This window comes from Artemia franciscana, chromosome 14 (assembly GCF_032884065.1).
Source record: "Artemia franciscana chromosome 14, ASM3288406v1, whole genome shotgun sequence".
NCBI classification, from domain to species: Eukaryota; Metazoa; Arthropoda; class Branchiopoda; order Anostraca; family Artemiidae; genus Artemia; species Artemia franciscana.
In genome coordinates this window covers 21,878,525-21,894,853 of record NC_088876.1, presented here as the reverse complement: position 1 = coordinate 21,894,853, position 16,329 = coordinate 21,878,525, and the positions used below count along the sequence as shown (strand labels likewise).

The window sequence follows — 16,329 nt, the reverse complement described above, 5'->3', positions numbered from 1 at the left end:
CTTCCATAGATTATAACAGATGTAGACTTGTCTCTATGCAATTTTCTACGCCTCAGAATAGTTTACAGAAGGAGTAGAGATACTCAAGATCCATTCTGCCTGCATATGTACCACGTTTTGGTTTTGTAACGGCCATATAAAATATATCTCTTTCAAAAAAGGAATATTCCCTCCTCGAACTTAGATACCTTATATATTCAGACATTAAAAAAAAGAATAGCGAAAGAAAAACAAAATTTCAACTTACTCTTTCAAAACAGGAATGTTCACCCCTCGAACTTAGATCCCTTATATATTCAGACATTAAAAAAAAGAATAGCGAAAGAAAAACAAAATTTCAACTTACTACCCAGCTGACAAATTAACCCTCTTTATTTTTATTATCCTATTCAACTAAATAAAATGAACAGGTTAAAAAAAAATCTTCATAAGAGAATTTATCAAATAGTTTTTGATAAAAAAAAAACTGGAAGTAAAAAGTGGTTAGACCAATATTCACCAAAACTAAAAATGGAATGCTCATGACAATTGCTACACCAACAGTATTGGTTCTTTATTCTGATTCTAAATATATAAAATTCTTTCAGTTTATTGTTACCCACCCAAAACCAAAAATCTGAGAAAATTTGCCAAATTTTCAAAAAAGGGGAAACACCCAAAAAAAGCAAGCAAATCCTTTTATTAAATACGTCATATCAGAGAACTCTACCATAGAGGTTTCGAGCTACAATCTTTAAAATGTGGAATTTCACTTTTTTCAGAAGAAACATCGTCGATGCATGTTTATTTGTTTGTTTTGTTTTTTTTAGGTTTTTTTAGGGTCATTCTATCAAACCAAAGGTCCAAGATAATTAAAAAGGAGTTTATTCAAGCGTAAATTTAAAGCTCTTTTTTAAGTGACTACACAGATTGGGTCAGGGGAAAGTCTTGTTTTCTGCCATTTTAGGCAGACTACAACTTTGACTACAACTGACACCAAACTAGAACTTTATCCCAAAGACAACGAATTCGCAATCAATTTAAGATTCGGAGAAGCTAATGGTGGCAGCACAGGATTAACCCAAGTTGATTCGCTTTGTTTGTAATGAAATAAGGCTACTTTTGGTGATCTGTAATTGCGTATCAGCTATAATGAGGGGAGGGGGTGAAGCATTGCTTAGGTGGGGGCAGGATAAAGTCCTAAAAAGAACATTTTAATGGACAAACTGCTTACTCTTCATGAGGCTTCAGATAAATGTTGATAGAGGTAGGGTAGGAGGAGGCTAAAATTTTACACTCCCATATCTACCAGCACAGAGGTGAAAAAGGCAGGGCAAGTCATTATCAGCCCCGCCAGGAAACTTCTTTAGGATGGCAAATACTGCTGGTAACTTAGTTTTCAGTAATTTTAAATGCTGTTGTTTTCTTTTTCTATTTGTATGAAGTACTTTAATGTGTTTAAAGACATGTATGTAGTGTATTTATCGATAAGAAAATCCTATTGTAGAGGATGTGATGGCTTCAGTTATGTAGAAGATCAAAAGTCTCACATAATTTCTATCCATACTAACAATAATCCTCCTTTTCATCAGTAGTAATATTAACAAGGAATTTTTACCAAAATTACTATTCACTATAGATTTTTTTAATAGAATTCAAATTTTATCCAAAATTGATATTGCAAATTTAGACGTAGGACGGATCTAATCAGCGTACAATTACTAATTTACACATTTTAAAAGCAATCAATCAGGGATTTAAGGGACCAGTGCCTCAAATTATATCTTGATATAATAATATAACAAAAATGATAGCTTTTCGAAGGGAAAGAGACAGAGGTTGCAAGCTCCTTCCACATAGGTTTCAAGCTCCTATCTACAAAAATGTGGACATTTTTCTGCCTAAAGAATGACCACTGATGCATATTTTTTTTGTTTCCAGGGGTAATTGTATCGAATCAATGGTCCAAGAAGATTGGGATGGGTCCATTCGAACGGAAATCAAAAGTCCTAGTGCCCTTTTTAGGGGACCAAAAGGATTGGAGGGCATCTAGTTCCCCTTCCACACCCCTTTTCCCCCCAAGGAGATCCAATCAATACTTTGAGGTAGCCATTTGATTTAGCATAGTTGAAAAACCCAGTTACCATGTCTTTGGGGATAACATGGCCACCTAGAGTCCCAGGGAAAGCGCTGTAAGTTATGGGATTTGACTATTGTTGACATGTAGTATTTGTTAATAGAAACTATACGGAATTTGTTTGTCTTTTTCGGGGGGCGGGGTCCAAGGATGAAAATTTTCTGTGGGGAAGAAATTTTTCATGGGGAATTTCCCAGAAGTGATTTTACATGGGGGAAGGGGGTTTCTCGGCATGATTTGAAAATTGGTCAGAAATTAAATTAAAAACAAGTTTTTTTCAACTAAGAGTAAGGAGCAACATTAAATTTAAATCTAAATAAAATATTCTATATATGAGGGGGGCTACCCCCTCCTCAACCCTCGCTCTGTATACTAAAATTTGACATTTTTCCACAGTCCTTTAAGAAAGACTGCTCAGAACAAGGGCCGTTGAATTTGAATGTGAATTAGTTTTAAAGAACTTTAACATTTTAGAGTAAAGAACAAGGGTTGAGTAAGGGGCAGCCCCCCCTCGTATACGGAATAATTTTATTTCGTTTTAAGTTTCAATTGCTCCTCATTTTCAGTGAGAAAATTCTATATTTTTAATTTAATCTCTATTTAAAGCGAGGTCTTTATGCATGTATTTTTCAACTTCAATTGCCTCCCTGAAAGATTGTAGTAAGGCATTTACTGAAAGCTTGAGTTCATATAGTCTCTCTAAAACATACATAAAGACGTTGCTATAAGTTTGAACTTTTGTCTTTTAAGACAAAATATCTTTTGAAGACAGTTTTCCGAAACTTTAAGTGCATTTGATTTACTTCAACATCCCCCTCGGCATTCTTTCAAAGTTTAAACTTAAAACTCTTTGTCTTTCCAGTGTTCTCTTTCAAACAGTTCGTGGTAACGAACTGTAGTAAGGAGTGACCCGGCTCAATAGTAACCAAAACTCTAAAAAATGAACTTTTGATATCAATAGCTACATCAAAAGAATCGCATTTTAATGTTGATTTTAAATATATAAGTTTCATCAAGTTTAGTCTTACCCATCAAAAGTTACGAGCCTGAGAAAATTTGCATTATTTAAGAAAATAGGGGGAAACACCCCCTAAAAGTCGTAGAATCTTAACGAAAATGACACCATCAGATTCAGCGTATCAGAGAACCCTACTGTAGAAGTTTCAAGCTTCTATCTACAAAAATGTGGAATTTTGTATTTTTTGCCAGAAGACAAATCATGGGTGCGTGTTTATTTGTTTGTTTGTTTTTTTTTCCAGGGGTCATCGTATCGACCAAGTGGTCCTAGAATGTCGCAAGAGGGCTCATTCTAACGGAAATGAAAAGTTCTAGTGCCCTTTTTAAGTGACAAAAAAAATTGGAGGGCATCTAGGCCTCCTCCCACGCTCATTTTTTCCCAAAGTCAACGGATCAAAATTTTGAGATAGCCATTTTGTTCAGCATAGTCGAAAACTATAATAACTATGTCTTTGGGGATGACTTACTCCCCCACAATCCCTGGGGGAGGAGCTGCAAGTTACAAACTTTGACCAGTGTTTGCATATAGTAATGGTTATTGGGAAGTGTACAGACGTTTTCAGGGGGATTTTATTTTGTTTGGGGGTGGGGCTGAGGGGAGGGGGCTATGTTGGAGGATCTTTCCTTGGAGGAATCTGTCATGGGGAAGAAAAATTCAATGAAAAGGGCGCAGGATTTTCTAGCATTACTATAAGAAAACAATGAAAAATAAACATGAAAACGTTTTTTCAAATGAAAGGAAGGAGTAGCATTGAAACTTAAAACGAACAGAGATTATTACGCATATGAGGGGTTCTAAAAATACTTTAGCATAAAGAGCGAGGTATTTAGGAGGAGATAAATACCTCGCTCTTTATGCTAAAGTATTTTTAGTAATTTCAACTATTTATTCTACGGCCTTTCTGATTCAGGGGTCATTCTTAAAGAATTGGGACAAAACTTACGATTTAGTGTAAAGAGTGAGTTAGTAACGAGGGTACAAACCCCCTCGTATACATAATAAAAATATAAGATTATTACCTTTGTTCATTACTTGTATAATTTCAGAACATAAATTAGATACAAAAAATAAAATTTAAGTTCTACAACAAAGGGAATAGGTAAAGTAAAGAATGGAAACTGGAACCGTTGCGAAGGAAAAAACTACAAACACCATCATGCGGTCGAGACTTTTAATGTAAAGATGAGACAAAATTAGTGTAGTAATAAGTGTGAAACAATCGTGAAAGAAAAACAATCGTGAAGTTTGAAAGATGCCAAACGCAGATGGCGTCGATTATCTTTCTTCGACACTAGCGCCAGTTTTCACTCTTATAAGCTACCTATACTCTTTGGCCGATAAGGATTGAACTTAATTGAAATATTGAAATCGTCGTAGTATCAGAAAACTATGAAAGTTTTCTCTTAGTTACCAAAACTGAATCAGGAAAAGAAAACGACATGTTGAATCCACTGAAACCGCGAAATCAGATTGAAAGCGCAAAAATCGGTCAACGGAGACTCATTTTGCTAAGTAAGATATCTATAATCTCGTTTTTGTTGTTTCTCGGGTTACTACTACTACAACTAACAACTCACTGTAGCAACGAGCCTTCTGAGGCCAACACAGCTACCCACGCTCTTTCGCCATCCCAAATTCCAAAGCCTCCCTATTTGCACCCTTCCAGGAAATTTTCATTTCCCTTTCTTTCATTATGAAATCCTCCCACCCCAACCGCGGACAACCTGCTTTCCGTTTAGCCCTAGACGATAGGCCGAAAAGGACAATCTTCGATCTTTCATCTTTAGATTGTGCCCTAGCCATCTCAACCTTTCTCTCATTATAGCCCTAGAAGACGGAATTGAACTCCACTTTTCATACAGCAAACTATTTGAAATACAGGTCAGTCAGCCGGGTACACAGAACAAAGTCGGGTATCGGTCACCCAGAACAATCCGTAGGCAATTTCTCTGGAAAACATCTAGCAAATCCTCATCCGCTTTTCGGAGCGCCCATGTTTAGAGCCATATTTGGCCATTGTAGATTCCAATATTCTAATCTTGGTTTGCAGGTTTATCTTCCTATCCTTCCAAGCTTTTTTCAAAAAACACCCTGAGCCTTGGCTATTCTACTTTTAACATCTTCACTGCTCCTACCGTCTTTACTAATCATGCTACCAAGCTAAATGAAGCGGTCCACCTGATCAATCTTTTCGTTACCCAACGTCACCATTTCATCTTCGCTTATTCCTAGCTTTGCCGACATAGTCTTCCTGAAATTAATTTTCAAACCTATTCTAGCACCCTAAACTCGCTAAAGCTCTATAAGTCCATTCATTTTGCTCACACTTTCATCTAGGATGCTCAAACCATCAGCAAAATCTAAGTCCAGGAAAGTTTTTCATCCCCATTTGATTCCGTCTTCTTGCATTGCCCTTCCTGTGCCCCTTAAGACGAAGTCCATCAAAATGATCCATATAAAGTGGATACAACAGAACCCTGCTTAACTCCTTATTTAATGCGAAATCCGCTGTTAACCTCATTTCTAAGCTTAACTGCAGCGGTGTGCTGCTTGTTTCACTTCGTCTTAACTTTAAATTTAAGCAGCCACATTAAAAGCTAGAAAGTTCGTTTTACCTTTTTTTTTCCTTTTTTTTTTTTTTTTTTTTTTTTTGATGGAACACTTTGGCACTGAGTAAAACTAATGAAAAATACACATTATGTAACTTATTTACTTTACGAAACTCATTACGTAAAGTAAATACGGTAATTAGTTAAAAATAAGAAGTGGTCCTCTATCACAGCTAAACCTTCAGCACCCAATAATTATTTCTGAGGATGTCTTGGGTGCAAAATATTTTGCACAAAAAAAAAACATTCATAGAGGGAATCGAATTCACAAAATGTCAAAGAACATGAGACTTTTACGAGAATTCCATAGAACTATGGGATAACCATGAATTTTATAATAAGGACTCCCCCATCCCTACTCCTGTTCCTACGCTTTTCACGGGGCAAATAAAAATCTATTGATGAATATATGAATTTATTTTATGAATGTTTATTCTTACCCACTCTTTACTCTAATAACTTTTTTTTAATACTTTTTACTAATTGACGAATTTGCTTATATGGCAACAGCCTTAAAGTCAAAATGGTCTTGTTTCTTATTTCCTAAAAATTTAATCTTGTCTAATCTCATCCTTTTTCAGTGTGGTTTTACGCGACTATACTTAACTCTTTCTAGGAGGTTAAATCATTTTACTGATATTGCGGAAGGGCCCTCTTATTCACACTCTGGAGGCAGGATGGGGACCCGTAAAACAATTTTGCAATACTCAGAACAAAACAATGCTTCGAACTGTTTTCAGACCTGTCCTCCCTGAAAAATCGCTGCAGGCCCATTCGTTCCCTTAGAAATATCTATCTAGTGCCCTTGATTCACCTTATTCAAGAAGATTTTTTCTTGAGAAGTAAGTGATTATTTTGGTGTATAAGTAGGTTATATATTAATACAGAACAAAACAAAAAATGCGTACAGGGCTTCATCAACCCTATAAGCAGAAATTTCTTTTGAGAAAGGGAATGCAGTTTTGGAGGGTGTACCATAAAACGGTATAAAACAGGCAAATTATATGCAAACTATAAGATTTCTGTGATCATTTATAGGAGTACATAAAAAGATAGTGATTATTCGGGGTTAAAAGCTGAATTATATGCTTCTCCCCTATATGGATGCCTCTGTGCAGTTATGGACGACAGTTTCTTAGAAATACCAGCGTTGTCTAAGAATAACGAAAAGAAAAAAGATATACTCTTGAAAAATCAACGTTATTCGCTACACAAGCTGATGATAGCGGAATTGTCCTATTTACTGTTGAAATGTGATATTACCAGATTTCGTAGTTTATACCTGCATTAAAGAAGACAACAGCCCTTACCCCTCTTTAACAGTTTGGATCCGTTTCTGAACGAGCTACCAGAAGTAATTTCATAATTGTACCTCTATGGCAAAGAGTATGGGAGATTGATAAGACAAAAAACATCTTCTTCAAGCAAAAATATCTATAATCATCTAGTGCTTTGCGGTAAAATCATAAAGCCAATCGGGGAGTACCAGGATGAAGATATTATTTGTATTAATTAATTTTCTTCTTTTTCATTATTTTACTTTTTCTTTACAAGAGTCGAAGATTCTGGCACTTTGCATAGCCAAAAGAAAGCGAGACTTTTGGTACAGTTTATATGTATTTTATTTTAGTTTCCCTTTAACTTATTAGTTTCACTTTACTCTAATACTTTTACTTTTAGATTTTAATCAAACCAAAAATCTTGACGAATTAAAACCATATATAATTTTAACTTATTTTGGATAATTTGAACCTCATGTACCACTGTTAAAACTTGTCTAAATACCTCTGCACACCTGTCTAACTTTCAGGTTTACCTATTCACATACGAAAAATAGTGACAAAAAATGTGTTTTTTTTTAAATAGTAAAATTGAATCGAAAGTCACAACTACATTTATTCCAAAAAATCGTTTGTTCTTTCCTGTGAAAATTTTATTTGGTGTTTTTGCTGATGTTATGACAAATAAAAAACACTTTTCGATATTCACATCGTTTCCAACGAAATACCAAGGATACTCTAGTCCTGTTAATCCGAACGTGGAGTGCAGGCCCTATCGGTGGGGTGTGACAATATTTTGGTGTGCTATAGGCAGGACGTGCACCCTTTGGCTGACTACTTCAGAGCCTTAATTATGAAAAAAAATAAAATATTTTTCATGTGAATGATGTCATATTCATTTAAAAAGCAAAAAGGATATATGATAGCATTGCAATAATGTCATGAATTGTATAAAAGGTATTTTATGCAAACAATATTTTTCATTAGTATAAAATATGCCTAGAGGAGAACCGGAAAAAAAAAATACCAAATTAATTGCCTTTTAAGCTTCCATCAGGTGAATACACGTAAAATTCTGAATAACAAAATTTGAATATTATGAGAGCGGACATCAGGATTTTAGAAATTCCTAAGTGGGACATGGCCCAAAATCGGTTGAGAACTACTGCTCAGGCCCTTAAGTGGTTCCAAAGAGGGGTCGCCCCACTCCTATTTGTGGCAATTCGTGTTCACTTTAAGTTTTACTTGATTACTCATTTTGATTTCAATTTGTTTTAGGTTCAATTAGATTCTGTTCGTATGTATTATCCACAGTAATTCCTCTTCATTTTAAGCTTGAATTGATTGATGAGTTTATTTTAAATCGTTCTAAGTTTTAATATTTTACTTTATTTTTCTTTGAAATGGCTTTATTCCATTTATTTCTATTAATTTTAAAATGACACAATTTTATTATATTTCAACTGTAGGAAACAGAGGCGCCACTAGCCAAGAGTAAACGATCCAAGAGCCTGGACCTTACAGTCGAACTGTATCTCTCCAAGAAGCTTGATTGATAGCAAACTATATGGAATAATCTTTTTGCATAGGAGCTATACATTGCTTTTGTCTGAAATGTGTGCTTATTAATCATTAACCTACCTTCTAGTGTTCTGAGGATATTATGTTAGTTTTTGGCCATATTTCCTTTATACTTGATCATAATGTAAAAGAATGTTATCATTCAAGTGGATGCTTGTACTGGTACCAAATAAAGGAAATGTTTTCTGAATTTTAGTTTTTCGACTATCAGATTTTTTTTTCCTTTCCTCATTTCCTCATTTTCTAATTTTACTATTATTGTGTCATAGTTTGACATGCACTTTCTAATACGAACATATACAGTTAGTTCTCCTAAACAATCCAAAGACGTATTGTCTGCCTACCCAATTGAATGTCTCCAGTACAGGTATATTCCTCAATTATAAGACATGTGGTTCATATCGGATACTGACGAGGGAGAAAGCTCATTTAAGGTCACATTATCATCACAACCTCCATTGCCCCTTCCTTTACTATGGAACTTATGCTTCCTTTTTGCTATGGGACTTATGCCACAGGGAAGTAAATAACACAAAAAAGGCGCAACATTTGTTATTTTCGAGTTAGCATACAAAAAAGAGGATAATAAAGATGCACATTTATGGATATGTAATCGTTATCTTTCGGGCACCAGATGCACTTCAAGCCAGCAGGGGCAGGATGTAACAAATCGTCGAGAATATCCTGGTCCCCAGCCTTTAACAAAGCTAACAGTCACTGAGTCATGCTGACTTTTGTCTGAGATTCTGTAATCAAATAACACTACACTATGCCCATGTTGTATTCTGTGAACTGGCCACTCAGCAGAAGCTAGCAGCGAAGAGGTAACAAAAACAGGGTATTTGGATCGGTTGTAAAGGAACACAGATGAACCTTCGTACCAGAGGATTACACCTGAAAAAAAAAATCATCGTCATTGAAGTCTAGAAATACAAATACCCATAAAAGTCGTGTATGACCCAATCTATATGACCCGTTTCCATGCACGTCTCTACTGTCAGACCAAGGTCTCATTAACTTTACCCGCAGTTGCGAAGCAGCAGATGCAAAAACGTCTCAAAGTTAAAGCTTGTTTTTGGCGTTTCCCGTCAGCCATTTGCCATAGAATTAGACAAGACCAAACGCTAGCCTTATGTGCAAGATGAGAGGATAAAACTGATCCAGTGAAAACTATTTCACATATATCAGTATTAACAAAGTATTTGTTGTAATTAACAATTTGACAGCCAAGGAATTTTTCTGAGGTCTTGGAACGAAAGTAAAAGACTTAGTTTAAGAATAAGACGACAAAACTTAGCCATAAATAAAACGAGACACTCAATTTACATTGTCCCCATTTTGTCAGCAAATTCTGGACTGTAGCCCCCTCGCTAGAGGCGAAACCTAGCAGGACCAACCTAAACCTCAACTGTAGATGGTGGCCAGGTTTGGCTGAATTCCATTAGACAGCATGGTAATTAGGGTGATGAATAGGAATGATGGCCCGACTGCCACAGGTAACATCCCTGCCGATTGTGTGTTACTAATTCATCGAGCTATTACAAACTCACTTCCATCCTGCCTCCGATTGGAGGCAGTGAAATACGTTAGTTCAATTTTATCTTCTGTTACTAAGACGGAGATAACCGTTTACAATTACTGAAATTACTTTTAGCCTCTTATCGACTCAGGGCTCTATGGTTTTGACTCTTGGAATAATTGGACTCTTGGAATTTCTCGTGAAAATTGTTCCAACATCTTACAATACAGATAATATTTATGAAGTGATTGCTTCTCTTTAATATTTATTAAGGTTTTATAATGAATCCCATTTTCCAGGAAAAAAAGATTGAAAAGTGCTCTAGAACTACCCCATGCGTGAGTGAACCTATAATAATACTTATCACAAAGAAATTAAACAATTTGAGTTTTGTCAAGGGTATGCACCAAGGCATACCTTTGGTCTCCAAGATAGACTACATTATACTTTCCCAATTTTCAAAACTCTGGAAATCCTTTCTTCGCGATTGGCAGGAAATCAAAATTATTTTTCGCATTGACGTTAGACAATATGGCAATTTGACCTTTTGCGCCTATACCACTCATTACCTCATGCAATCGTTACAGACCATCTTAAGCAACAACAAAAAGCCAAACGGTAAGCTAAATCCTGCCTTAATTAGTCTCCAAAAAGCCTTTGACTTGGTCGACTTTCAAATCCTAATTCACTTACTATTGAAGTACTGTGAACTCAACCCTCTATTAGCAAATATCGCCACGTCATTCTTCTCGAAGGGATCGTTAGCGGTAAAATACAAAAATACATTTCCCTGATTTCGTCCTACTTACCGTGGAATTTCCCAAAGAACTATGTCGGGGTCACTTTTATTTCTTAAAATAGTTACGTAAGTCGGCAACGAGTTACCTTGTCGTCCAAGCTTAAGTTAAACATCCACGTTGACAACACTAATAAACTGGCCAACATATCCCTACCTCAAAATAAGGATTTTTCATGATTTTCACACCCAGTAAATCATATTATTTGCATTTAACTCATTTGTTCGGGCTCTATCTGGATACGTGTCTTTTTAATTATCTTTAAACACCGTTAAAACACTAATGCCCAGCACTCATCTTTTAAAGAAGACAAGTTTGGTCACCCTTAATAATAAACATAAAGCTCTTTGCATCAGCTTTAATCGAAAGGCTATAATTAATTCCTGCACCCGCGAACTATTTCCTCCCAGACGTAACCCAATCAGGAGATACCCCCTAAGCGGGAAAGGCAAATAACTCCCTATAATCACTCCAATTTACCGTTGAACCGAAAAGTATATGAGGAGCTCAATTCCGTCTTTTATTTTCAGGATTACTGTTTAATGCCAATTTAGTTGGTGTCTACTCAACTTTTAAAAGCATAGGCTTCCTTATTTTTAGTTGATTTATCTTTGACGATTGTTTTAGTTTGGTAATTTTCATATACTCTGCAGGTTTTTTTGTCTTCCTATCGGTTTTCTTCGACTGACCTTTTGAGTCTCTCTTTCGAATCTGTGTAAATATTTTATATATTTGTATTTTTTTATTGCATTGTTTACCCAGTCATTTATAGTGATTTACGTCAGTGATAATCTTTTTTTGTTCTTTTTAATTGACAAAAGACAAAAATTTGGCCTGTTTTGCATTCGATAGTCGTTTTCAAATAAATTTTATCTTGTATTAAATCAAAAGTAAAGGTTTTCTATAAAGCTACCAATTTGCATTATCAAGTTTATTTTTTAGTTCTACGAATCGTTCTAACGCTATTACTCTACAAAATAGATTCGGGAAAGTTTTAGAATCGAATATGCATTTGCTAAAAAAAAATAGAACATTTCATATTTTGATTGAAACAAACATTCCCGATAGATTTTTTCCAATCTCTAAATCTTCTCCAAAAAGGCCTTATTAAGTTTAGCATATTTACATTACATTTTAATATAAATAATAAAACAGAACCTTACCAGGTCCAATTTTACCCATAGCTTTCACGGATTTTTCGGTGCTATAATTATCTTTGGTTAAGCTAAAGAGACTCAATGTTGGGGCTTCAGGAGGAGTTAGTTCAAACGGAGCGGCGGTTATACACAAGGTAGGACTAGATACAGGGCAGAGGTGACCGACTCTGACTGAACCTTCCCAATAGGCTAATGTAGCCCAATGACCGGGATCTGAAATGAAAAGGTCGCATTAAAGGCCTGAATAAAACAGAAATAAAGTGGAAATAGGAGGATATTCACTCTCAGTCGTATGAAACTACTTACATTTTTTATGTATTTCTGTTGGGGCTTCCAAGTTTCCCACAGTAACAAGAACAACCTAAAATCTTCAAAACAAGGTCTTCAAAAATATTCAAATTACTCATAGAAATATTCAAAGTAAGGTTCTACATTAATTATTTTAATAATCAGCTGCCTTAGTTTTTTGTTTTTTTTTTAAGTTCTATTTAGTTTTAGTTCCTTATGCCGTATTCATTCAATTATCAATAAACCGTAAAATCAAGCTTTTTCATTAAACCATTACTGAAACTTCAAAAGTGAATTAGCCAAAATTTAGCGGATTTAATCAACATTCAAAAATCATATGTACATTTCTAATCGTAGATTTAAATCTCATTGGGCCCTTGTTAAGTACAGGGACCACACTCAAGAAGTGAAGTTAGGTTTCATTTCTTAATGAAATATATCAAAATACGATAAAAATATAATACTTTAGTAAGAAAATTATGGAAAATATAACGAGAATTACGGAAAGCAGGCCGCCCAGAACACATTATAGTAAATATCTAACCTAACCAACTCTATATATTAAATATTTAATTAAAATATACCAGCCTAGTAGTTTATTTTGTAGTTTAACACCTGCCTAGCAACTGGATTTTAGAATGCTCTAAGGTGTTCCGGGGGCTAAAATGGAACAAAAAAAAACACAGAAAAGGTATAATTCTTTCTTTAATTCAGATCTTAGTGATACCATTAATAAAAGAACTAAGAAAGGGAATGTAAGTGAAAAAACTGTAAAGATTAGCTGATTCCCTGATAAAGACTAAGGTTTAACGTACTATAATTGAACAGACCCAATCAAAACTTGTTTTTATTATTTTCTAGGAGGAGAAACAAGCTTTTATTTTTGCAATTTATATTTTCAGTATCTTGATTATCTACATAAGCATATCCAGCCAAGAGAGAGGAAAGGTGAGGAGGGGAGGAGGGGTGGGTGGAAGAGTAACAGAAATTTAGGAATAAAGAGGTAGAGTTACAATCGATCACCGTTACACCAAAAATTAACGCATACGATTGGCCAGGAAAAAATGGGACGATGCTTAGAAACAAAATAAAAGTAGAAATTTAAAAATTGTGAAGTGAGTTTTTTTTTGTATATATACATATGATTATATACGTATATCCATGAGGGCCAATAAAGAATTTATCTATCTATTATTACAACTGGTAAGTTCCTGGCCTTTCAAAGGATGTGATCTCGTCAACATTGAGTCACGTTCTAGCACCATTTTACAGCATACCTCGGTGGCAGGCTGCGGCAGATATTTCGTTCGTGCCACAAGTGGCAACTGATGAAACTTCAGGTACATTTTCAACTGCATCCAAACCAAAACTGGAATAAGATGAAGGAGATGAATTCGACAGACGACCTGAAAGAAAGAAACGAAACTTTAATTTGGTACAGACGCTGTTTTAACGGCTTATAGGGTAAAAAGAAAAACAAAGAGGTATTAAACCCCCTAGAGGGCCCAAATGACCCCCATTAAATATTCTTAATTACGTATATAGCAACGTATTTCCCTCGAATAAAGAAAAAAGTTAGTTTGTAATAATCAAAGTGTGATTCTATAGAGAAAAACAAATCGAAACCATTTGACATTCAATAAAACAGGAAAAATTATTTTTAAGCATCTTCTGTTTCTATAAGGAAAAATGTATTTTATTCAAGTATATTTCCCTAAAGCCAGACAGGATGGTCAAGAGACTGGAGAAGTCTTAGACGCCATAAATCAGGATCCCCTGGGATTTTGTTGGTCTTATTCCCCTCATGACTTTACTAAATTTATGAAGGGATCTCTCGCCAAGAGTATCATTTCGACCCCACTGAATTTTGATTAGAGATATGTAGCCTTCGAGCAATGGATGTGCTGAAAATAAACTTATCTCTCAGTCAACCATCGGCTAAGGAGTCGATCATATATGCATCTATTTATATTGATATATACTTGCATAATTATGTACATGGATTAAAATGTGTCATTTTTAGTATTTCAAACATTTTTAAGTATTTCGTGACATCAGTATACTTTTCATCTAAAATGAACATCCACCCTTAAAAAAATGACACATTTTAAGCCAGAATAGCTCCTTTCTTCTTTTTCAACTAAATTTACAAATTAAAAAGAATGTAGCGATTGACATTGAATCAAATTTAAATCAACGATAGTTTACTTGCACGAATTTGACGGATAGAGACAACAGATCAGTTGGCCAACATTCTTGCTCAACACTTTATTACATTGTGTTTAAGGAAGTAGAGATATGTGAAGCATGAAAGGAAAAGACGAGCATTTAAACATTAAGGAAACCATTTATATACATGTCATTTTATTTAAATAGTTGATTATACTTTACTATTACCTAGGAAAATATGTGTCTGGTACGTATATGACAATCCTGTCACGGTTCCAGAATTAGGAGGGCGAGAGGAAGCCCACAATCTTCACACCGGAAAGAGGGGTACCAAAGGCACATTCACCTTCATGGTTCTTAAACAAAGGAATTAATTTTTTTATCTACCCCCACCCCCACCCCCAAAAAAAGTCGGTAGCTGCAATGTTACTGCTTAATCTAATTAGTAATAGGGATAAGGGCAGCATTACGGTGGATCCTATTCATGTCTCAAGTTTATATGTAAGGAAAATTTTGAACATTCTTGAAAATCAAGTTGTAATTTGGGATGAGGCAAGAGACACTATGCTGTGAAAGCAAAGGTATATCTAACAAGTAATTAAATCAATGAAAAATCGCATTTTAAATTGACATTAAAACTCAAAACCCGATTTTCAGGTTGGACTTGAGTGATTTTTGAGGATAGTCTCTTCAGATTTGCGAACAAAAAGTTTCGACGATAAATAGTTTCACAGAAGAAGGGACCTGGTTTAACTATCTGAAAATTTTGATTGACGTATGGGGAAATTCACTAAACAATTTAGATTAGGAGGGGGAGGCTAATAAATGCACATGAGTACATTTATATAGTTAGTTGGATTTTTCCTTTATTTTTGTTAGTTTGCTTGTGATTGTACCAGGACTGTTAATTTATTTTGTTGTTGTGTTGTTGTTTTCTTTTACCATAGTAATTAATCGTGTTAGCATCTTAGAAAATAATTTTGATCTTCCGGATGTATTCTTGAATTTACTGGTGATCGTAGCAGGACACTAGTAGTCAACTATCATCTATTGAACTACTCGGATCCTTCATAATTTCCAAAGATTTTTATTGGCACTGTACTAATTATGAGAATATTTGAGATTTCATTAAAAACACAAGCACACTAGAAATTGATTGTGATCTGCCGTTGATGCAATTTAAGCCCACTCGATAACGATGACTATATGGTAGGTATGTCCTTGAGAAACCATTCTCAGGCGATTAAAGCTGATATCGCCCTACAACAAGCAAATTTGGATAGTGTGCAAGATGGTTGAGTTTGACAAGCGGCATCAACCTCCGGGAAAAGTGCTCTCATGGGGATCTGGTCCTAGTTGGAATCTTAGGGCAACAGACTATCCCACTCACACTTCCATGGCTCACAGTTTTCCTCTTTGTCAAGCTTCGACTTCAAAGACGCATTAGCGGGTGCAGTCACCGGATCGTGTTACAGGCTGCTCCAGTTATCGACAAAACACCCTGTGAACAAAATTTTGGCACATTCTACACTTTACCGATTGCTTTGCTAGCTTATATAAGTGTTCGGCAGGTTTGTTGACCTGTAATATAAGTGAGGAGGGGAGAAAGTTTAGAAAATTTAACCTAGCGTCATAAACTTTATATTTCCTTGAATTAAAATATGTGTTTTTGAGAATGCAATCAGCTAGAGCAAAAATACTTCCAATAAAATTTGATCGAGTCCAAAAAAAATATCCTAATTGTAACAGGGTCTGAAAATTGGATATGAATGTAGCATGAAAAGTTATTTAGAGA

At 35.2% G+C, this 16,329-nt stretch overlaps 1 protein-coding gene and 1 long non-coding RNA gene across 7 annotated transcripts in view; one reads left to right on the top strand and one right to left on the bottom strand.

The window, feature by feature from the left end:
- The window catches only part of LOC136035454 (uncharacterized), a 136,007-nt gene extending 127,221 nt beyond the window's left edge, over window positions 1-8,786 (top strand). For all 3 annotated transcript variants that reach the window (XR_010619428.1, XR_010619426.1, XR_010619427.1), the window contains one exon: window positions 8,493-8,786. This is a non-coding gene — a long non-coding RNA (uncharacterized LOC136035454). The remainder of the gene's footprint in view (window positions 1-8,492) is intronic.
- A 355-nt stretch (window positions 8,787-9,141) lies between these two features.
- The window catches only part of LOC136035451 (mothers against decapentaplegic homolog 7-like), a 53,733-nt gene continuing 46,545 nt past the window's right edge, over window positions 9,142-16,329 (bottom strand). For 3 of the 4 annotated variants that reach the window (XM_065717268.1, XM_065717266.1, XM_065717267.1), the window contains exons 4-6: window positions 13,643-13,771; window positions 12,084-12,290; window positions 9,142-9,498 (exon numbers count right to left, since the gene is read on the bottom strand). In XM_065717268.1, the coding sequence (XP_065573340.1) occupies window positions 9,221-9,498; window positions 12,084-12,290; window positions 13,643-13,771 (614 nt within the window). In that variant the 3' untranslated portion in view covers window positions 9,142-9,220. The remainder of the gene's footprint in view (window positions 9,499-12,083; window positions 12,291-13,642; window positions 13,772-16,329) is intronic. The other variant, XM_065717269.1, reaches the window with a different exon arrangement.